Genomic DNA, 24,595 nt, shown 5'->3' on the forward strand with positions numbered 1-24,595 from the left:
AGCTTCAAGTGATCCTTGCTCCTAGACTGCCCATGTGCTATAGGAGTGTAGAAGTGTGAGCCACCTTACCTGGCCCAAAAGAGAACTTAACTGATAGGCAGGACCATCCTGCAGTAATTGAAAATGATTGTTTCCTACTGTAGGAAGTCTCAATTTGCTCTGCCACATGGGACTTAAGGATGTTACTGATAAATGTGAAAAAGTATATTTTGCATGAAAATCAGTATTCCGTGTCTTTGCATTGCATGTTTTGACTAGAAGGTGAGAAAATGGTTTAGAATTTTGTGGTATCAAAATACCTATCTTTAACTTTACAGAATGTGGTTCTGAAAGCATTACTATTTGGTCTATCAATTTTTTATTCACTATGTTTTTGGCAAGTAGCTTAGCTGCCTAACTCTCTCTGTATGTATGTATGTGTGTATATTTATTTTAAAGCAAAGTACTTTAATACTATTTATGTAGAGAGCCAGGATCCATCTTTTCACATTGAAGAAATCAAAGGGACTATAAATTTTTCATGGACTCAGGACTAGTTTGTTACATAGTTTGTTGGTACCTTGATTTCGAGTTAAGAATAGCAAACTTAGTCAAACACTTTTGTTAAAGCAGAACATACAAACCAGCATTGAACAGATGGAGATTCCACAGAGGACACTTCTTTGGGATGAAATTAACTGATTGTCAGGTTTGGAAATAAGTTCACAGAATTGAAGCAGGCTTTAGAAAATATAAATGCTATTTTTTAACTGAAAATGCTTCTGGTAGGATATTATTCTTATCTCTGGGAGAATGTCCTTCAAAGAAACTGAGACTCAAAGGAATTCAGTGTGTTTCTCAAGATCACAGAGCAAAACGTAGGGTATGAAGTGGCCTTTCTGCCTTGCCATAAGAAAAATCTAGTCTCATTTTAGTAAAGTGGAAACATTTCAGCTTTCACAGGATTATTTTTTCCTTAGGATTATTTTTTCCTTAACTTCTTTTTTCAGCTGGGGCTGGGTTTGAACCCACCACCTCCGGCATATGGGGCCGGCACCCTACCCTTTTGAGCCACAGGTGCCACCCAACTTCTTTTTTCTAAATAAAATAACTTAAAAGACCTGTTTATACTGGAGGAAAAAAGGTCCGTTACTTTTCACATTTAAGGACTTTTAAATTACATAGCATTTTATGAAAGCCTCACAAAGGTATTGTAACATTTTTCATCACAGAATTCAGCATTCAGAAGTTTTTATTATTGCCAGGCTCTGAGCTGGGAATAAGAAAATAAAAAGGCAAGTAGAAAATACCTGATTCCTGCACTAATGGAATAGATAGCAAACAAGTAAAGAAATGTTTAGTTATGAAATACCAAGAAAACAGAATATAGTGATAAAAAATGAGGAGGACAACTACATAGATCAAGAAAGTGTTATTTGAGGAAGTGGTGATGTTTAGAGTGGGATATGAAGAGTGAGAAGGTGCCCATAAGAGAAGTGTATTGAAAAGCATCCCAGGCAGAGAGAATGGCTGTATGACACTTCTCCTTTAAAGAACTAGATAGTCGATATTTTCATTATTCTGAGCCACACATTCTCTGTCACAACTAATCAAGTCTGATGTTTGTAGTACAAAAACAGCAATAAACCTACATAAATGAATGAGCATAGCAGTATTCTAAAACAACTATATTAAAAAGACCAATTCTTAGAGTGAATGGGGATTTAAGAATTGATGGAGTTAAGAGTTGATAGTGGAAAGAAATGGGACAAGATGATTAGAGACAGAAGCAGGAGCTAGATCAGTCCAGGCCTTGAAGCCTTGACCCAAGGCTCTATACTTAATTGTATGTATGTTAGGAAGCCATTCATCGACATGCTGAGATGTATGTTTTTAAAAATATGTTGGCTGCTATGTGGTGGATAAGTCAGAGGGCTCAAGAGTTGAAGTGAGGGAGCCAGGAAGGAGAAATCAAATAATTCAGGTGAATACTAGTGATGATTTATGTTAAGTATAATGACAGTGGTGGTAATAGAAAAAGGTTTTCAGAGTCAGGATCTATTTTGGAAATAGTAAGAATGTTACTGGCTAGTAGATTGATTGTAGGGGATAAGAAAGAGGGAAGAATCCAAGATAATGTCTAGGTTTTTGGCTCTTGGACACCTATGTGATTTTGCTTTCCAAAATAGATTTGGGGTAGAAAAAGGAGCTCCATTTTGGACAGGTTAATTTTAAGATAACCTACAAAAATTGTATATTCAGGTCTAGTTCTGTGAGAAGTTTAAACTGGAAATGTAAATTTGGAAATTGTGAACATATGGGGATATAGGTTGAACATCCCTAATTCAAAAATCCTGAATTCACAATGCTTCAAAATCTAAAACTTTTTGAGCACCACTCAAACATTATGCCACAAGTCGAAAATTCCACAGCTGACCTCATGTGACTGGTCACACCAAAACACTAATTTCATGCATACAATTATTAAAAATACTGTACAAAATTATTTCATCTTGAGTGCTGCTATCTCTGAAATATCTCATTGTGTATGTGCACATAATTAAAATCTGAAGCACTTCTAAATCACAAGCGTTTAGAATAAGAGATACTTTGCCTGTGTTTAAAGCCCCAGAATAGATGAAATCAAAAGACCAAAGAAAAGAGGGCCCAGCATTGAACCCTGAGGAATTTAAACATTTAGTCAATGTTTAGATTGAGGATTGCAATGGAGACTGAAATAAGGGCCAGAGTTGGACTCAGCTGTAACTCTTAATTATAAAAAAATTTAAGGTTGACATTTACTTAGCAGAGGTATGGTTTTTTACAGTCATATTGTTTGTATGTATATTTTAAATGCTCAAAGAGATTTTTAAATTAAGAAATAGTGATGACCAGTTTTACCACTTGTGGGAATGGCAAGGGTGGAGTCGTGTCCTTTCATTCTCCTTTTATAAGATTCCTAGTTAGGATTCAAATTTAGTGATCTCTCCGCTTTTATATAAAGTAACAATGGATTTGGCTTTTCTTCTAACTTCTGGTGAACATTCTGTGTTCGATAATAAATAATTTAGATGCAGCTGAATAAGAAGTACTAGGTGAAAAGGAGAAAGAACTGAGCATTAGACTTAATTCTGCCACTAATAATCTTGAACAAATTAGTAGACCTTTCTGGATTCCAGATTATTAATCTATAAAATGAGATTGGAGTGGTTTTCTTAGCCTAAAGAGCTTTAAAATCATGTAATGAATATGTGTCTTAATAAGTTTGAGTTATGAAGACTTGGGAAGGTTATAGTTTTTGGAGTTCACTTGTCCTTCCTGTGCATTTCAATTTTTAATTTTCTTGAAGTTGGGGAAAATTTATTTTTAATGTGGCAACAACAGCTTTATTGTCTCAATTTTGTAATGCTTAGCAGGTTTCTTAGATTTGCCTTATGCTTAATTTCTCCTCTTTCAAATTAATACTCAATAATAATTGAGTCCCATGGTAGCCTCATATTATAAATGAATTTATGATAGCTAATTTTTGTACTTTAAAAGTTTGTCTCCCTCTTAAAAAGAATAGCTGAACAAAAAAACAAAAAAACTGGTAGTTTTCAAAATTTATTCATATATCGTATTCTTTAATATTTAACTTGGATTGAATGTTAGGAAGGCAGAATCAGAGGAGCTTCATCCTGCTCACTTTTCATGTATTCAGAAAATTATCAAAGACTTATTAAATGCAAGGCAATGATCTAAACGTTTCTGTTACACATCCTGGAACTTGTTTTGAATTCACAAACTTAGATCTATGCCTTTGTTTTATAGGGGGTAATTGAAACAGTGAAGGAGACATAGTTTCAGTTTTTAAGTGATTACTTTGAATTTCTTTGTAAACTGAAAAGTCTTTTTGTGGAACAGATAACACTTTACTATTTTTTGTATATGAGAGCTCGATTGCTGAAAATGTTTCTGTATAAACTTTTAAATATATTTTTCAGTATATTTTCTCATTTTTTTATTTTGTATTTTTTCATTTTTATTCCTCATATTACTTATATCTAAGATTCTCCCAATTTTTAGAGGGATAAGAAAAGCCAGTGTTTAAATACAGTAGAACCTCTGTAGTTAACCACACAGACCAGGCATATACTACACGTACTCAATGGAAGATCCTTGCGTTGACCGTCTCTGCATGTTGACCAGTTTCTTATAGTCCCTTGGGTGGTCAACTTACAGAGGTTCTATTGTATTATATTTATTTATAGGTTATTTATAGGTAAATTAAGATGTTTGTGTAAGGGTACTGATTGCCTGTGGAAATCAAGTTGGTTACTTTAAGGTGAGGTCTGTACCTTTGTGGGCCAGTTAATTAAGCAGACTTAAAGCTTTGTGAGTGTTTTTCCCTTCTTTTTAGGCAAATGTTAAGGAATGTGGAGAGATGGTTTAATGGCACTTAGGCACAAAATATGTTATAGATACAGTGATTGTACTGAGTTAAGAAATATGTTGATAGCCGTATTTAAGAGTAAGGTTTCTGTTGGTAAAGACAGATTCAATTCAGAGGCCTATAGAGAGATTGAATTTCACTCATGTTTCAGCTACCCCCAAATAATAAAAATATGATATCTGGCAGCAAGAAGCTCACAGTTTTGGTGAGGTAATAAGATTTAAAGGGAAATTATTTTGCCTGAGGAATTCAGAAAGACAGTGTCACTGTTGATGATCCCTAAAGGATTTTATAAAGGATTTTCATGTGAATAAAGGCAGAATATGGTCCTACCAGGGAAAATGGCAAGTAGGTATGAGCATAGTGTGGTAGATAGTGTAGATGGAAACAAAAGGGTCTTCAAATGTTTTTGTAGGAAATGAGAATGGTAAAGTAGATTGCGCTAGAATTTGGATTTTATTAGTAGTTGGAGCCATTAGTTTTTAATTTTCAAAAAGAGATAGCAGAGAACAAGATAGAATAAAAATTTAGTACGAGTGCCATTTTCAGTGCTACATTGCTATTTATCTTTAGTTCTCCTACTCTCTTGACTTGTCCTTTTTTCTTAAAGTTATTTGAAGAAACTGAGAACCATTTACATAGAACAGTGGTCCTCCAACTTTTTAAACAGGGGGCCAGTTTACTGTCCCTCAGACCGTTGGAGGGCTGGACTGTGGGACCCGGGATGAGTTAGCTGCTAAGCAGGACAGGCAGTGGTGGCAGAAACACCCAGCGGGCTGGATAAATGTCCTAGGCGGGCTGCATAAGGACTCCTGACATAGAATATTGGGATTGCCTAGGGTGATGACAAAAGTCAGAAAGAAGCACTAGATGTAAAAACCCTTGAAGAGGAACATTCAGGAAGATTGCCCTGAATATGAATAGGGTAATCCCAATAGAGGGAGAGACTGTTGGGGAACAAGTTTAGAAAAGGGATTATTACAGAGTCTGAATGGTAGCAAGCATGTGCTATGAGGAACCTAGGAAATGGAAAGGGTTGGGAGAGAAATGTTGGGGAAGCCAGTGTTGGTATTGCCCTTGTTAGTTACCAGCTTCTTCGCTTAAGTTCTTAAGCAGAGTTTTAAGTTCTGTGAGGACAGGTATCCCCTCTGTCTAGTTTCTGTTGTATTTTTTTAGTGATTTTTTTTTTAAAGTATTATTAAGTATGTGAATGAATGATCTAAGGACCTGTTTCATTCATCTTTGTATTTCCTGCTTGTGTGTACTTGACACTCAATTTTCTGTTGGAATGAATCTGAGAGTAATACATTCAAAATGGAAACCACCATGATTTCTAGCTACAAATTGTGCTGAGATTCATTTCACCTTTTAAGACAAAAGTTAATTACCTAATCTAACTACCTTTTGAGAGCATGGGTGATTTTTGAGCTGCATGCTTCTGGGTTTTTTTGAGACTAAATCTGTCATTCTCCTGAGAACCAGAGTGTGTGATTCCATGAAACTGTGATTCTTTTTTTCCATGGTACTAAAGAGAACAAAAATAGTGGTTACCATATTGTCATGCTTTTTATGTTTTACTACTTCTGTTAGTGTCCTTATTGCTCGGTTTAACTATGATACTAATACTATAATAGATTTCAATGTATATTATTTAATCGTTGGGAATGGATTACTTTACAGTGAGGATTCACATGATGTCTTATGGTATATTACCTTTTTCCTTTCTGTGTTCCTTTCTTGCCAATAGGTAAAAAGCTGTCATTTTTCATGGTATTATTTTGTACTCATAGAGAAATCCTGATTTTCTATAGTATATTATTTTAAGAAAAGTTTAAAATATTTGAACTAAGATACTTTTTATAAAGTGATGCCAAAAAGGTCGGGCACTGTGGGTCACGCTTGTAATCCTAGCACTCTAGGAGGCTGAGGCAGGCAGGCAAATTGCTTGAGCTCTGGACTTTGAGACCAGCCTAAGCAAGAATAAGACACTGTCTCTAAAAATAGCCAGGCATTGTGGTGGGTGCCTGTAGTCCCAGCTACTTGGGAGGCTGAGGTAAGAGAATCACTTGAGTCCAAGAGTTTGAGGTTGCTATGAGCTATGACTCTACTGCCCTCTACCAAGGGCAACAAAATGAGACTCTACCTCAAAAAAAAAAAAAAAAGGACAAATTTAGATTTTGACTTTTGATTTGCTGTAACATATAGCAAATTTTCTTTATGTATAAAATTATGAAAATATGTTCTAATACTTATTTCTGTGTCCAGCTTTGAACTTCATTACTTTATAGTGCTGGTCACTGTGCTCTGCTTCGTATGGGGGGGGGGAGGGTCTTAGGAACACTAATATTAGGCTTTCCTTTTACCCTCTTACTTACAGAGATTGCGAAGTGGCCGAATGTATCTCCTGTCCCTCATAGTGCATAGTACCCTTCTTGGCTTGTTAGAAGCAAATGTGAATATTTGAACTGTCATTTTGGGGAAAGATTTTACTCTTTTGCATAGGTGGTTGATATTTCTTCAAGATCTTCATTTTGGACCCTTTTAAAAGTGAGAGTGGGAAATATTGTCACTAAGAATGTGATTTTGAAATTGAAAGTAATGTGTTTTTTACAACACGCTTGAAGTTACATTTCTAACCTTATATAGATTCATAAAATTGTTTATAGAAGAATTTTCTCATAGCAAGTTTGAGAAAGAGTTTTTCCTGTAGTGGATATCTTAAGAGTTTTGTTAGGGTTATTGGTATAATTTCTCTGACCAAGATTGCCACCTTTATTCTTAAAGTTAAAAAATGATGAGACTTACACTGTCAGTGAATTTTATCTCATTAGTCTATTTAAAAAATTTACAAAACTTAAAATTCTTCAAGCCTTAGAAGCTTGCTTTAAAATAAGAAATCTTAAGATTGTTGTATATAAGAGAGAGCAATATCTGTTCATGAAACTTAGGGAATAAAAAAGTAATTGGAATTTGGCTGCATTAGGAATCTTTGAAGTGTAAAGTAAAAGAGTTCTTCCCAGTTCTGTTTTTTTTTTATAGGAAAAGAAAGCAAGCATCAGTACACCTGTGCTGCCATCATTCATTATATATGACTGTCCTATAAAAATAGCAAAACATTGCCCTATCTCTTCTTAACTTTGTAAACTGTGAGTTCTCAGAGTGAGGGGGAAGAGCGGTGGAGCATTTTTCAAATAGCTCTTGTCGGATTGGGAGAGATGTCCTCTCTACTCTGTGGTGTTGGCTCCCATGCAGCATCACTTCCATAGTAAGCTACTTTTTTTGGATAGCTTTGTTTCATATCCTTCTGGTGTGATGAAGTGGAAAATCTTTGGAAATCTTTAAGAATTCTTTTTAATGTCATTTTTTTTTTTTTTTTTAGAAAAGTAGGATTAACAGGTAAAATTTGTAAAATGTCAGACCCTCATATCATGTGATTAATGCAGGACGATGAAACAACTTAAATGTCCTTAAGTTCTATTTTTATAGATTGTAGTAAATGTTGTGTATTTGTGTATTATTATGGCTTCATTAAATGAAACAAGCAACATGTTTTAGAATTTTGAGCTAGAAAGATACTTACCAGGAATTCGGCTGTCAGTTATAGTGAAAACTCTTTTTTGAAAATAATACAAAACCAGCCAAGTCATATTTAATCGGGAGAAATGGAACCTTCCCTGCATCGGTACTAACTTGGGCTTCTCAGTGGAGTGTGATGTGAAAGCCGTTGATCTAATCTTAACTGCGATTACTTAATGGAATCACTTGCAGTTGAGAGGAGCTGCAGACCAGAGAGGTTAGGTGACTTGGTCAAAGTGCTAATTTCCCTGGGCAGTCAAGTACAGGTTGAGTTCCTGTAATTTGAAAACATGAAATGTTCCAGAGCCTGAAACATGATGTTCAAAGGAAAGGTTTAATGGAGCATTTTGGATTGAGGTTATGAGTATTATATGCCAAATTTGAAAAAAATCTGGAACATTTCTGGCCTTAAGCATTTGGGATAAGGGATATTCAGCCTATCCTGTTTTGATTATTTTACCTTCTGAGTAAAGGTTAAAGTACTACACATCCCTAGGAGGACTCATCTTTTAGAGTTACAGTACCTGTGTGATACTTCTTAATGTCCTAGGTGCTTCTTGTGCCCATTTTATGTTTTTAATACATGTGTATTTTTTGATACAAAATAATGCTAAGTATAACTTTCTACATACACTTTAAAAATTTGTCTATATTTGGACAAAATTTAGTTCTGAATTTTGACTTTTTATGAGGTCCTCAGTCTTTAGTATTCCATATCATCATTGATTATATGTTCTAGTTTCCGGGACCTTTAGAATTAAAGTGTTTAAATTCATTTTAGTTGATAATCTGTCTTACCTGAGTATTTAATTAGGAGCAGCTGGTGGGATTTTGCCCAAGGTATTTAAACATAAGAGGGTGAAAAAATTTTAATTAATGATTAGAAATAATTGTGTGTGTTGGAAGGTGGGCGGTACTGTGCAAATTGCTGTGTCCTTCAACTCTCCAGCTAGCACAAGAGCTTCTGGCTCAGGGTCAGCTTTCTTGTCAGTCCTTGGAGGTGCTTGGGTATAAAAACTCGAAGGCAAAGTGTAGGATCCTGTATCTCCTCCTCCTGCTTCTGCCTACTTTCATCTTCCCTGGCCATCCTCCTTTGCAACCTCCTTTACTTCCCTTTACCAATAGTTTGACTTTTTAGGATGTATTTCTTGCACCGTGAGTAGTATATCAGCAGGCAGATTTTATTACATCATTGAAAAATAAAGAGTTTCTTTTGACTTGGTAATTTTCACTTTAGACTTTGCCAGGGATGTAATTTTTTTAAATGCCAGAAAAGCTATATTTACAGGAATGAATGTGATACGCAAATTTGAATTGTTGCAGAGTGGTTCATAAGGTCCATACACTCTAGACTTCTTAACAGTTCTTTGATTGTTTGACTTTTAAGTTGCTTTTATGAATAAAGCTTGTGGCACTTATAGCTTGTGTATATGATATAATAAGAAAATAGGACCCAAATTGAAAATCATAATTACTACACATTTAAAAAAATCAACACATAATAAAAATTGACATTTATTTTCATGGGTAGTTCTGTGAATTTTAGCCCAAGTATAGATTCATATAAATGCTTTCATATGCCATATAGACCAGTTCCTTCACTCCAGAAAACTCCCTCCGTTAATCCCTTTATAGTCACATCCTCTTACCCTAGTGTCTGGCAACCATTGATCTGTTCTGTCACCATAGTTTGGTTTTTTCCAAGAGTACTGTATAATTAGTATCGTAGTTTGTAACCTTTTGAGACTGGCTCCTTTCATTCAGCATAATCATTTTGAGATTGATTCAATAGTCTATTCCTATTCAGGGCCGATTGCTATTCTACTGTATGAATGTACCACAATTAATGTGTGTACTGTATGAATGTACCACAATGAATGTACCACAACTTATGTACTTGTTGAAAAACATTTTTGTAGGCGCCTCTTTTTGTGATTGTTAATAGAGCTGCTATGAACAATCATGTACAGTTTTTGTATGAATATAAGTTTTCATTTCTCTGGGGTTAATATATAGAAGTGGGATTGCTGGGTCATATGGTAAGTGTATGTTTGATTTCATAAGAACTGCCAGACTTTTCCTGTGAGGCTGTATCTTCTTGTACACCCATCAGTAACAATGTATTATATAATTCAGTTGTTATCAATCTTTGTCAGCACTTGGTATTGTCAGCATTTTATTTTAGCCATTCTAATGGGTGTGTAATGGTCTTATGATTTTAATTTGCATTTCCCTAATGGCTAACATTGAATGTTCACATACAAAATCACCTTCTGTTTATCTTTGATGAAGTGGCTGTTCAGGTCTTTGCCTCCTGTGATTATTTGCTCTTGTCATTTTAAGAGTTGTTTTGGAATGCAAGTGATTTTATTTTGCTTCTAGTCTATAGCTTTTTTTTTTAAATTGTTTTAATAGCATCCATAGAACAAAAGTAATTTTGATGGAGTTCAGTTTTTATTTTTTTCCTTTTATAAGTCTTGTTCTTGATATTGTTTCCTTAAAACTATCAGATGACTCTTTCTCCCTTACATTTTACCATAATGTAACTTTTTTCTTTGGATTACTGTGGTGCTTTTGAAGTGATATGATATAGCTATAGCTAGGTATTTTTCTCCTAAAGCAAAGGTTAATGTTGAATGTTGATCTAGCAAAAACCTCAGAAGTGCATAAATATTATTAATAGAACAATATAAAAACATTTATGTTGGAGAAATATTTCAGAGGAAAAAAAAGGATATGGCTTGGGTGGCTCTTTCAAGCCATGGTTTTCTAATCCTATATGTCAGCCTTACCCAGTAGACATTTTTAAATTACATTGTCTTTATATTTTGAGTTGTTCCCTGATCTTCCCCCCACACCCAGGCAGATTTTGGTTTTTAGATTAGTTTTAGTTTTACAGCAAAATTCTGTGGATGGTATAGAGATTTCCCACATACCTCCTGCCCACCCCCATTCCTTCCCCCACTATCAATATCCCACATCAGAATGGTGTATTTATTACAGTTCATGAACCTACATTGACACATCATTATCACCCATAGTTTACATTAGTATTCACTTTTGGCATGAACCTGGTTTGTGGGTTTGGACAAATGTGTAATGATACCTGTCCAGTACATAGCATTATACAGAATAGTTTGACTGCTCTAGAAATCCTTTGTGCTCTCCCTGTTTATATCCTATTTTGAAAAACTATTTTTCTTATTGCCTTGGTTTTGCCTATTCTAAAATACCATATAGTTGGATCATACTATAGCCTTTTTGATTATCATCTTTTGCTTACTAATGTGGATTTAAATTCCTTCCATGTCTTTTCATGGGTTGATAGCACATTGCTTCTTAGTGCTGAGTAAAAAACTCTGTTATCCAGATACAGCAGTTTATTTATTCATTCACCTGGTGAAGAACATCTTAGTTCCTTCCAAGTTTGACAGTATAAATAAAGCTACTGTCAACGTCTGTGTATAGATGTTTGTGAGAACATAAGTTTTTAACTCATTTTAGTAATTATTAAGGAGTGTGGTTGCTGAATCATTTGGTTAAGAGTGTGTCTAGTTTTGAAAGAAACTGCCAAACTGTCTTCTAGAGTGGCTGTATTATTTTGCATTCCCAGCCTTCAGTGAATGAGAGGTTTTTTTGCTCTGTATCCTTGTTTGCATTTGGTGTTATCACTATTTCAGATTTTGGCCATTCTGTGATAATAGGTATATATAGTGATATCATATTGTTGTTTTAATTTGCAGTTCTGTAATCACATATGATGTTGAGCATCTTTTCTAATGCTTGTTTGCTATCAGTATATCTTCTTTAGTTAGGTGTTTGCCCCTTATTTTATTGAGTTGGGTTTTTTGTTTGTTTGTATGTTTTGCAGTTTTTGACCCAGGCTGGGTTTGAACCCACCACTTGTGGTATATGGGGTCAGCGCCCTACTCCTTTGAGCCACAGGTACTACCCCGAGTTTTTTTTTTAAGTTTAGGAATTCTCTGTATATTTTGGATAATAATCTTTTATCAGATAATGTCTTCTGCAATTTTTTCTCCTAGTCTGTCGCTTCTCTTCTCATTCTGGACTAAAATTCACTTTTTTTTTTTTTTTTTTTTGAGACAGGATCTCAAGCTGTCGCCCTGAGTAGAGTTTTGTGGTGTCATAGCTCACAGTAACTTCCAACTCTTGGGCTCAAGTGATCCTTTTACCTCAGCTTTTCTATTTTTAGTAGAGATGGGGAGGGGGTCTTGCTTTTTTTGCTCAGGCTGATCTTGAACTCATGAGCTCAAGCAATCCACCTGCCTTGGCCTCCCAGAGTGCTATGATTACAGACATGAGCCACTGTGCCCAGCCTAAACTTTTTAATAACTTATTTTTTATTTACTTAGATATGGGTCTTGCTCTGTTGGCCAGGCCATTCTCAAACTCCATACTGCTTCCTGCTCAACTCTTTTTAAAAGTTCTTCAAGTGATTCTGTGTCTCTGCCAGATTTGTGATTCACTGTTCGACCTACTTTCTCTTTCTCTCTTTACAAGGCTAAGTGCCATGCACAGCTATCATTTCTCATTACTCATTTTATCTTTTTTGTCACAGCTAGTCCCATCCTATTTCCAGCTTCTCTGGCATTGCTGTCTTCCATGTCTCCTCATGTATGTGACTTTAATTTAGGTTTTCTTTAACAGTAATGGTGGTCACACCTAACTGTAGGTTTTGATTCTGATAATACCTTTTACAATAGAGTTCCCTCCTATTTGCCTTGGTGATGCAGAACTTAATGGTGGTTGTGTTAGGGTGTGAGACTATTACCCCTTCCCCTACGTTGGCCTTTCTTTTTCAGTAGTTCTGATACTATGTTCATAATTTGTAAAATGAAGGTTAATTTCTTTTTTTCTTAACTATTTTGGGTTATATGTGAATTTAGTATCATTTTTAAAAGCCTGTTTCAGTCTTCATAAAAGTTTTTTTGTTTGTTTCTGAGACACAGTCCCTGTTGCCCAGGTGCCTTGCCATCTGTAAGCCTCGATCACTGCAACCCTAAACTCCTGGGTTTAAGTGTTCCTCCTGCCTCAGGTTCCCAAGTAGCTGGGACATCAGGCACCGGCCACTACAACCAGCTAATTTTTCTATTATTACTATTATTTTTTATTTACATAAGATTTGGCTACATTGTTTGCATTTGTAAGGTAAAGTCCAAATGTAGGCAAGTCCTTCACCTGGGGTGATCTTATACTTAGAAAATCCAAAGGACTCAACCACGAGACTCCTGGAAGTGACCAGTTTTTCTCTTTTTAGTGCAGATGAGACTCAGTCTTGTGCAGGCTGGTCTGGAACTCCTGAGCTCAAGTGATTCTTCTTAGTTGATCTTGCAGAGTGCTAACATTACAGGCAGGAGCCAAAAGTTGAATTTTTATCTTATTCATACCATTTTATTGTGTATGTTTGAACACATATCTATTTGCTTTTCATGTGTCAGAGTAGAAAAATAATTTTTTAGGACAGTATTAGAGGAAGTATTTTTTATTAGAGTAATTAACAGGAGATTGCAACAAATGTATCTTAAGGCATTTGTTTTACATCTTTTAGTCAAATGTTTATATATGCATAATCACTGAATAATAAGCAAAAATTTAGCTCTTAATTTTTTCTGCCTAATAAAATTTAGTTTTATTGATTTGTCAGGATAATTTTTTGAAGTATCTTGCAAATGAGGCAATCATTTGACACCTTGTGCTAATTTGTTTTTATTTTGTTTTATAAATTAAGGCAAACATAATTTATAAATGTTACACAGATACTTGATACATTTTATTATAAAATGTATAAATCAGTTATTTTAGAGAGCATGTTTTATTTTATAACACTGACTTTTTATTTAATTGTTCAGTTTTTCATTCATTCAACAAATATGCCACGTACTCTTGTATGTTCCAAAATCAGGGAGCATTAACAGTTAACGTTTAACTTAATTTTATAAAGAAAAGGTATGTAAAAGTTCACTTAACTCCTTAAGAATAATTAACTGGTTAGATGTTCTGGTGTTTGGAATATATTGATTCATTGTTGAATGAAACATAGACTTTATTTTATTTATTTACTTATTTTGCAGTTTTTGCCCAGGGCTAGGTTTGAACCTGCCACCTCTGGCATATAGGGGCAGCGCCCTACTCCTTTGAGCCACAGGTGCTGCCCCAATAGACTTTATTTTTTAATCAAAAAGGAGAAATGTGCAGCTTGGTGCTGAATTTTATAAATAAGCTACCTTTGGATTTCTCTCTGACAAATACTAGATTTCCTGAGTTGAAACCAATGATGTATTATCCATTTTCTGCAGAAAGTATTTAACATAATATTGTTAAGTAACAATATCATTTATCATTTTTAATAAAATCAGCATATTTTTAAAGTAATTTCTGGGTGGTATAACTTGAAGTTGAGCTTAGTTTTTTGAATAAAAGATTATATAATAAAATCCTGAATTAATGTGGTATAGACTAGTGGTTTTCATACTGTATGTGTAGTAAACTACTAGGCATATTTGTCCTATCACTAACTCTGATGACCTCATTTCTTGGAGCATGTAAGAAAAAAAATTAGGTTTTTCAGTTTGAACTTAACTCTCCGATAGTGTGTTCTGTTTGTTTTCTTTTAATCTTTGGTCTTCCATTTACTTGTTGATACTAGATCTAATACAGAATGACATTTTATTTACATACATTTATAATTCAGTTTTGTAGGTATCTGTATATCTCAACATATGTGTTAGATAGTTCATGTTTCTCAAAAGGCATTATCACTTTAGATGCTTCCCACCAGTGGAAATTATCTAGGGTAAAGGATGTTTGGAGATACAAGGTGTCTGTTTAGGATGGAGAATTGAGATAGGCCATGAAAGACTAGATATGAGTAACTGGAGAAGCCAGCAATATAGTCCCTAAGGATTATAGGAACTTAGAGGACAAACATTCTATTTTATGATGAACCTAGAACCAGAGTCTAGATTCTCATTCCTAGTCAAATGACTTTTCCTTTGGGCTGATAGCATAGCAAGAAAGAGTAGTGGTCAGTAACCTCTTACTGGAGAAGATGGTATTAATCCTTGAGAACTGTGGGAAGGAATTTTTGAAATTTGAATAGTCTTTTATTAGAATTGGATTAGGAAAGCACTTCAGACTGAAGGAAAAAGATAGATATCCTAGAATGCTTAACATGTCAGAAGTGAATCTTGGTATTGACGGGTGAGGATGAGATAAATGGTTTTCTTTGTGAGAGGGCTATCTGGAAAGCATCCAGCTGTGTAATATGAAAGATAGTATTAACAATGGCTGGATATTTTCCAGACGGTCCTGGAATACCAGACACCATTCTAGGTGTGGGAGGTACATATGGAAGAGACAAATCCTTGCTATGGTGGAGGCATTTACATTTTAGTGAGAGAAACAATAAATCTTAGGTAATGATGAGTACTACAAAGAAAAATGATTTGTTGGGTAGAGACACCGTTTATTTGAAATAAGTAGTCAAAGAAAACGTCTGTGGAGATGAAATTTGAACAGAATAGAGTGAAAGAGTGAGCCATGTGAATTGAAGCAGAAGAAATGGTAGAGAACAATTGCTGTATTTATAGCAAGGAGGTATTTGAAACTAGTGTTCTAAGGTAATAGCTTATGTTTATTGAATGTTTTGCAAGTGCTAGGCACTGTCCTAAATGTGTTTACTGGGGTTAATCTGATCCTTACAACAGTCCTACAGAAAGGATACTATTTCACACATAAGGAAATGAGCACAGAGATTAAAACATTTATTCCTGGTCACACAGTTTGTGAGGGAGCTGGGAATTAACCCAGGTAATTAGACTCCCAAACCAGTACTCAATCATTATTCAAAATTGGGAGAGGGAAATTTAGTTGAAGCAGAAACCTGGGGCCAATTCTGAAGGGTCTTATGGTTCATTGTAAGGATATAGGATTTTATTCTGACTAATGTTAAGTCATTGGAGGGTTGAGAAATTCCTGGGAGGTTGCTTTATGATTCTGGAGATCAAAAAAGAAGTCCGTACTATACCTACACATTTGGCAGTCAAGCCATGTATAGATTATAGCTTAAAATACTTCTACTGGCCTTTCTTTGATTTAAAATTAAGGATTATACTTTATCATTTTATTAAACAGATAAGTGCATGTATATAATTGTGTTTATATGTGTTTGTTTGTGAACTAATGAACGCCTCTGTTACTAGGTGCGAGAAGATGTACTAAATTCATTGAATAACAACTTTCTTCAAACACTAAATCAAGCTTGGAATGATCATCAAACAGCTATGGTGATGATTAGAGACATACTAATGTACATGGTAAGTAGAACTTTATTATTTTCTTTTAAGATGTGAAGAATTTCAAAACACAGTGACTTCTGTCAAATTTGGTTGTTATATGTTGGTGTGAAATGTGGTTTTTAAATAAACAGTATTTCCTTTGCAGGGGCCAATCTCTGTTGTGTGTGAAAAAAATCTTAATTGTTTAGAAAGTTAATGATTAGAATGGTTTAAATTTTTTCCTTAAAAAATTTCTTAATTTAGCACTTCTGCTTAAAAATGGGAAATACTGAAAAGCCTTATTAATAATATCATCTTAAGTAAAGGTTGTTAAATAATAACATGAAAGATGAAAATTTTCTTTTTTTTTTTTTTGCAATTTTTGGCTGGGGCCGGGTTTGAACCTGTCACCTCTGGTATATGGGGCCAGAGTCCTACTCCTTTGAGCCACAGGTGCTGCCCAAAGCTGAATATTTTCTTACAGGTTTTTAAAGTTCTTACACACGTATCTTTAGTGATAGGATGCCATATTAATACCAATATTATTCTAATAATTATACCATAATAGCTGGCTTGTATTTCTCCTAATAGTGTATTCGTGTAGTGCTTGATTATAGCCAATTTTGTATAAGGATATTAACTTGTCAGATATATATTCCACTTTTTATCTATTATTGTTGTTTTTTGTTTTTGTTAGTCAAAACAAAATTCTGTTCAGCTAGACAATTTAGAAAATAGTGAAATGAGCTGAGCTGTTGAGTAACATTCAGGGAGATTAAACTCAATTTTGTGTTGTTTTTTTTTTAAACTTTAGTATGGTTATGGAATGAAGCTAGATTCATCAAGCTTAATTGTGTCATTGCAAAATTAACAAGTCTAATGACTTGTTTTTTCAGTGTTTATGTTTAAGAATTGGACATAATGATTTTCTTCAAAGATTTTACCTTCTTTTCATATTTTTACTTTGAGTTGTGATTTTTTGTTGCGTTTAGTGATGAGAGCATGTCCTAGTTTCTTTTACTTGATAGCATAAAGCAGTGTTTGGAAAGAATTTCCAGTGAGAACAAACAGCTGTAAAGTTTTTTGTTCTGCTGTGTGAGTGCAGTCAGGCCTATTACCCCTGGTTTTATAAGGGCTTAGTAGCAAAGGGGGTCAGGGAGAGGCCACTTTGTTTTTCAGGGATTTGATTGAAATGGTCTAACAAATTATTAAGCTTTTCTAAGCCTTTTTCTCATTGGGTTATAGATTCACCTGGTGCTATTGTTTTGAGGGTAAATGAGATAGTATGAAAACTCATCATAATGTTTGGCATAAAAATGAGTTAAAGTTCTATTTCGCTTTGGTGGGTCTTTAAATTCCGTATCAACTATCTAACACTAAAATAGAAAACTGCTCATAATTTTACAGTTCACTGCTCTGCTGACAAAAGAAGTATTTTAAAATTTTATATTCTTTCTCTCTTACATAATTTTTAAAATTTCTGTTTTGTTTCAATTCCTTTTTTCTTCAATGGAATCTTAAAGCTTGAATCCTAGTTCTGCCACTTAGTGATCATAGTCATGAAATTTAATTAATTCATGATACAGGTTCCTCATTAATAAAATGAAAATAAATTTCATAATACTTTATCAGTTGGATAGGGATGAGCATGTCGCTTCAGCGAACCTTTCGTCTAAGGCAGTCATGGGGGGTGGCCCATAGTAATATGCTCAGGAAAAATTAGTGCTAATATTTTTTTGTCCCTTCATCTTTTCATCACCCCCTTTGGTAGTACCACTGGATAAACTGAAATCTTAAGTAGGTCGGTGCCACTGTTTGTCCTTGTCCCAGACCTCTGATCTGTCCAGCAGTTGCACTCTTTTCCTTTGTCACCTTGCACCAGCAGTTACTTCTCTTCAAACCTCCAGCTCTCTCTCTGCTCTTCTTACTCTTAGTACATTCTCTTGTCTTACTCTCAGAGAGAAAAGAAAGCGTAGGGACTATGGTAAGAACTATGTTCATTTCTTGCTACTAAATCTAGAACTTTACCTGTATTTTCCCCCCTTTTATGTCTTTTTTCTTGTAATGGAGGTTGTTGTGTTTTCTCCTGATGTTTATTAAAGGCTAGTTCTTAACTTGTACTGTGGCTCACATCACCTTCTACCTCATGGGGAACCTTAAGTATTTTTGGATTCTGCCATTTTTAAAAAACTGGATCTTACCCATCTGCATTAGACATGTTCAAGGCATTCACATCCTGAAAATAAAATTGTATTTTCTTTTAGACTAAATTTTATGATTGACCCCTGCACTATCTCACAGGGTCTCTCATCTGTTATTCACAGCTCTTATAAGGAATGTTGACATTTGCTATCTTTCTTTTCTAATTTTTCATTGACTTTGAATATGTTCCAGTTAGGTTTCTACCTCAACTACTCTGTGTGCAACTGTGAATGCAAAGATCACTGTTAATCCTCATTCTTCTTGATTTCCAGTAGCGTTTGGCACAGTTCTCCTTCTGACATGTTTCGTGTCCTTGATTTCTGTGACCAAGTGCTCTCTCTGTATGCCTCCCACTTTGTTTCTTCTCAGCCCCTCTCCCTCCACTCCCATCACTCCCATTGTTGCCCCTTAAATAAAGATGTTCTTGGGACAGACTTTCTTTTCATGGTACACTCTCTTCACGTCATTTAGCTTCATGTTTTTCTGTTCAGATGATTCCCAAATTATATCTGTTGCCTCATTTTCAGAGATTCTGACGCGTGTATTCGTTTGTCTACTTGATTCCTGCCTTCATGGTGTAAGTAATTTGGCATGTCAGATGAGCTCATACTCACTATCATTCTAGTTGTTCATACTGGAATCCTGGGAATTCTCATCAGTTCCTTCTCCTTTTATCCTTGTATCATCTGTTTTGAGAGTCTGTAATTTTTCTCTGCTTTCTTCTGTTAATCCAGCATCAGGCCACCCTCATTTCATTCAGAATGTTCAGTGTAACTAGTCTTAAAACCTTCAGTGAGCTCTTCTCTATTCTCTTTTCTGTATTACTCCCAGAGTTGTTATTTTAAAGCAAAATCTGATCATGTTATTGCCTTCCTGAAATCATTACCTTTCATCTTGGAATCCTTGTATTGTGCCTTCCGTCTGAAATGTTTCTAGAATGTTTTCTTTGTTCATGTGACTTGCTCCCTTCTTATCCTTTAAATCTTGGCTTATGTTTCTTATAAGATTTCCCTGTCCCGTGCATTCCCCACCTGCTGCAGTTGTTCTCACTGTGTACAGACCTAGTGCTCTCCAGCAGTGGTCACAATCATTAACAACTGTCTAGCATGTGGTTTCCCCACTAGCCTGAATTTTATAAGAATGGGGACAATGTCTGTATCACCATTGATTCTTAACAAGGCTCTCAGATGTGTATTGAATGAATTAATGCAGATATAGTTTGTTTTTTAATAGACCATGCTTTTTAAGACTGCCTATTAAAAATTTGGATTCAGAAAGAAATTAAAGTATTTGTAAGATACCTTTATGTTCCACAAAATTTTTTTTATTTTAATGTCCTTCATTCTCATATTTTGGGTGTGTAGTATCCTGGTGGGCTTAATTAAAATGCACTTAGATGTTTATTTTAAAAGTTGAAGGTAAAAATTATATACATTGACATGAGGTAAATTATACAAAATGATTTTTGACAAGCATGGATACCTTTAACTAAAACCCCATTCAAGATAAATAAGTGCTTTTAATTTTCCAAAAGTCAAAAAACTTTTTTCCTATGAACCAATTACATTATTTTCTTTTTTTTTTTTTTTTGACAGAGCCTCCAGCTGTCCCCCTGGGTAGAGTGCCGTGGCATTACAGCTCACAGCAACCTCCAACTCCTGGGCTCAAGCGAGTCTCCTGCCTCCGCCTCCCAAGTAGCTGGGACCACAGGCGCCCGCCACAACGCCCGGCTATTTTTTGGTTGCAGCCGTCATTGTTGTTTGGCGGGTCCGGGCTGGGGATTCGAACCCGCCACCTTAGGTGTACGTGGCTGGCGCCTTAGCCTGTTGAGCTATAGGCGCCGAGCCTAATTACATTATTTTCTTTGAAAGTTTTTACCCTCATTCTAGACACCTCAGGTTATATTACCTGGGTAGGCCATATACCATACAGGTACTGGAACCTACTTTCTTCCCCTTGTGAGTACTGGCTCTAACTTGGAATTTTAGATTTTAGGCTTAAAGAGGAAAGAGAAAGAAGAAGCTTTATTCTTTACACACCCACCACATACTCAGCTAGCTGACTTTTACTCTTTTTTTTGTTAGAGAGAGAGTGTCTCACTTTGTCGCTCTCCGTAGAGTGCTGTGGTGTCACAGCGCACAGCAACCTCCAACTCCTGGCTCTTGCCTCAGCCTCCTGAGTAGCTGGGACTATAGGCACCCGCCACAATGCCCAGCTATTTTTGTTGTTGTTGTAGTTTGGCTAAGGGAAAGTGTCTGTGTCTGAAATATCATACCTGGAGTGTGTAGCAACTGTGGGACACACTGCTGCTTGAAAATGAAGGGGAAATCATGGGTTGCGTGTAGCTAATCATTGGTCAAAATTCATCCCACATAGCTTTGTTGTTGGGCAGGTTCCCTGTTTCAGAAAGAAAACTTTACATGTTTCTACATAGAACATGTGACCTCTAGCTTCTGCCACTCCCCTTCCTTATGTTTGAGACTTGCATTACCTGTTTATCCCATGAATGCATTCGAGTTGTAATCCCTGCTTTACTTAAATTTGTTGTTTTTAATTTATTTTTTCTTAAAGAAATGTTACATGTTCAGCTTTAGGATAGATTGGTACTAGTAACTAGAGTTTCGTTTTCAGTTTTAGTTCCAAAGATTAATGATAGAGAAAAGATTTGAGTATAGGGAATGTTTGCTATAGTATAGGTTATGTAGTAGCCTTAATTATGGGTATAATCCATAAGTTTTAACATTTGATTCATTTTTTTCTCTTAAACTACAAAAGTGAATACAACATAAAGGGAAAGTTAAAGTTATAGGTAGTATTCTAGAAGCTGCTATTTTAGTAATTAGAATTAATGTTAAAGGAATAGCAAATCATTTTCTACTTGGATATTTAGTGTTAATAGAAGATTAATAGAGGAATTTTTTCATAAAACTTCATGGTGGATTACAAAGATTTCATTTCTCTTCTTTTTTTTTTTTTCTTTAGAGATAAAGTCTTGCTTTGTTGCCCAGGCTAAAGTACAATGGCACCTTCATAGCTTACTCCAGCCTCAAAATCGTGGGCTCAGGTGATCCTCCTGCCTCTGCCTCCCAAGCCTCCCAAGTAACTGGGACTGCAGGTGTGCACAGGCTTATTTATTTTATTTTTTTCTTTTAGAGATAGGTTCTGACTGTATTGCCCAGGCTGGTCTTGAATTCCTGGTCTCAAGCATTCCTCTTGCTTTGGCCTCCCAGAATTTTGGGATTTACAGGTGTGAGGCACCATACCTAACCTCAAAGATATTTTTGTGTTTTTTCTTGATTTTATATCTCCAGTTGTTTAAAATAGCTAGTCTAGGTATCCTTGAAGAAGATTAGAGAGAATAAATTCTAAGGAAAGGAGAGTCACTTAGTGACAGCAACTTTGTGAAGAGGAGAGAAGCTGAAGACCTCTCTTTTGATGCTTAGTCTCCTTAGTAAAGTAGAAGGTGGGACCATCTGTTTAGGGTGACAGAAGCATGTGAATTCGTGAGAGTTTGAATATTCCCACTCTCTATGTGTGTCCATAGATATGTGGTTGATATGTGCAACCTAGAAATGTTAACCTTTTACAGCAAAAGGAACTTTGCAGATGTGGTCAACTTAAGGAATCATAGATCAGATTAACCCCAGATAGTACCCTGGGCCCCATATAATCACAATGCTCCTTAACAAGAGGGATGCAGAGGGAATCACAGTCAGGAAAAGAGGATGTGATGATGATGAAAGCAGAGACTGGAGTCACTTTGCAAATGTAGGAGGGTTCGCTAGCCAAGGAATACATTGACAGATGGCCACTGTAAATGCTAAAAAAAGGAAGGGATTGAATCCCCCCTCAGTACCTCCAGAGCGAACCAGCTTTGCCATTGTCTCAGTCCACTGAAACTGGTTAATGTTCTCAACTCTAAAATTATAAGGGAATGAATAAGCCACTGAATCTGTGGTAATTTGTTACAGCAGCCATAGGAAACTAAGAAGAAAGATAAAAGTTTGGAATATGTGTGGTGCTGGGGTAAACGAAATGTAAATAAATGGATTATCTGTAGATGTGAGGTAATAATTTAGGTGGTTGGCACAAATGTTTTACAGTGGAGCCATCTAGCAGAGTTTGTGTTTTTTTTTTTTCCACAGATACTTAATAGCCTAAGAGAAGAATGTTCAAAATAAGAAAACCCACCGATAGACTTTCCCACTAAGTGGTGTGAGGGAGAATTCTCAGATAGAGTAGCATTGTTGAAATGTTTGTTCCTGGGTCTATGCTGTTTAAGGAGGCAAGTGAATCATAGGGTTCCAGGAGATAAAAGTACTGTAGTATGTATTAGGGGTCAGTAGACCTGGAGGTCTAGGGCAAGTAAGGGGCAGGTTCATAAGTGTAACAAAGTAGAAGAGGTGGGAAGAAAAAGAATGTTTAGTGCCACAGTTACTTGATGTCTTCTATGGTGGGGGCAGGCCCTATACATATGCTAGGTTTGTGCATATTAGTATATGGCTGAAGGGAATCTTGATAAAAATGGAGGATGAAAAGGTAGTTAGTTATCTGTAAGGAGTGTGTCAGATTGCTTAATAGTTGAATCGTGTCGTTATCAAAGGTAATAGGTGACAAGCACCATGGTTGAGAGTAATACTGCAAGCTATTTGCTGAAGTTACCAAGGAAAATATGTGAGGCCTTGGAGGGCAGAAGATGGGATGGGAACATATAGATGATGGTAGAACAGTATTTTCTCCTGTAGATTTCGATACCTTTATCTCCAAAAGCAATTATTTCAAAATAGATCATAAGTTTAGAGAAAGTAGCTACATTTTAGAAGAGCACATATCAGTTGATAAAGAGTGTTCCTGGAATGTTCTCAGCTTTCCAAATAACACCCCAGAAAAAAAGAGAATCCAGTGACTTTGGGGCTAGTAAGCAACTTTTCAACATTTGTATTGACTCTGCTTTTGTAAGAAAGGTCTGTTTAAGGTAGTCTTTCTTCATATGTGCTCTGATTTTTGTGTCTGTGACTGCCACTATCCAGTACCCAAGCATCTTTTTATAGTTAGCTCAAAAGCCAAGTTCTATACATTTATGTAAAATAAAACCCAGGGCATCATCATAATACTGTAATGGTTAAGATGTGCTTGATAATTAAGGTTTCTTCCTTGCCTTCTATCTCAGCTCCTGTTTCTTTTTTGTTTTATTTTGGTTTTATTATGCATAATTATATTGTTCTTGTTATTTTAAATTGTTTATTTCAGCTGCCATCTGAAACAAGTTAATGGAACCATAAACATCTCCATCACTGTGCCCTGCACCCTGGGTTTTATGTACAGTGGTGATTTAGCATTCCATGACATTAAGTTCAGCATGGCAAATATTTATTCATTATTTGTGCTGCTTAGCCTGAAGTTTGACTCTGTAGTGTAGCCAGAAACACAGCACGAATTTTTTGATGGAGTAAAGGGAATGAAACTCTTGTATACAAAGTGGCTTGCTGCCAATACACTGTAAATTTAGAAAGTAGGGCATAGTGAGAAAAATGTTTAATGTTTAGTTTCTGCTTTGTCATTAATTTGCTCAAGTCATTTAACATCTCTGGGTAAGACTTTAGCTCCTTTATCTGTACAGTAAATTTATTGGATACAACTTCTGTTTCTTATTTTATTGGGAGTCATAGGTCCTTTAGAGCAGTGGTTTGCACACTAGTGTGCTGTGAGAGGATCTTTGGTGTGCCACAAAAAGTTTAAAGATCATTAATTAAATTATTTTTAAAAGAAGTTCAAAGCACATTAAGTGTATTTTTTTACTCTTTTTTTTAATCAGTGTAGTTTAAGTGTGCCAGAAGTTTATGGATTCAAGTGTGCCATGAGATAAGAAAGATTGAAAAATACTCCTTTAAAGCCTTTAGAGAATAGTCATAATTCATAGACCCTTTCCCAGAGGCATGTATACATCTACATGCCACTCAAGTGCATATATCTTTGTGTAGTTTCAAGAGACCTGAAAGCTATCAGTGTGATTCACTTAAGGATGTGTTGGTTAGGTCAGCGTTTTATACCCTTTTTTTTTTTTTTTTTGAGATAGAATCTCAAGTTGTAACCCTGGGTAGAGTGCTGT

The 24,595-nt window shown here is 35.5% G+C and overlaps 1 protein-coding gene across 1 annotated transcript in view; it reads left to right on the forward strand.

Moving 5' to 3' along the window:
- The window catches only part of CUL3 (cullin 3), a 108,969-nt gene that overhangs the window by 25,172 nt on the left and 59,202 nt on the right, over positions 1-24,595 (forward strand). Inside the window, exon 3 of the mRNA XM_003784897.3 lies at positions 16,210-16,323. Within this exon, the coding sequence (XP_003784945.1) occupies positions 16,210-16,323 (114 nt within the window). The remainder of the gene's footprint in view (positions 1-16,209; positions 16,324-24,595) is intronic.

The sequence above is a fragment of the Otolemur garnettii genome, unplaced genomic scaffold, assembly GCF_000181295.1.
Source record: "Otolemur garnettii isolate 467f Iridium unplaced genomic scaffold, OtoGar3 scaffold00013, whole genome shotgun sequence".
Taxonomy (NCBI): Eukaryota; Metazoa; Chordata; class Mammalia; order Primates; family Galagidae; genus Otolemur; species Otolemur garnettii.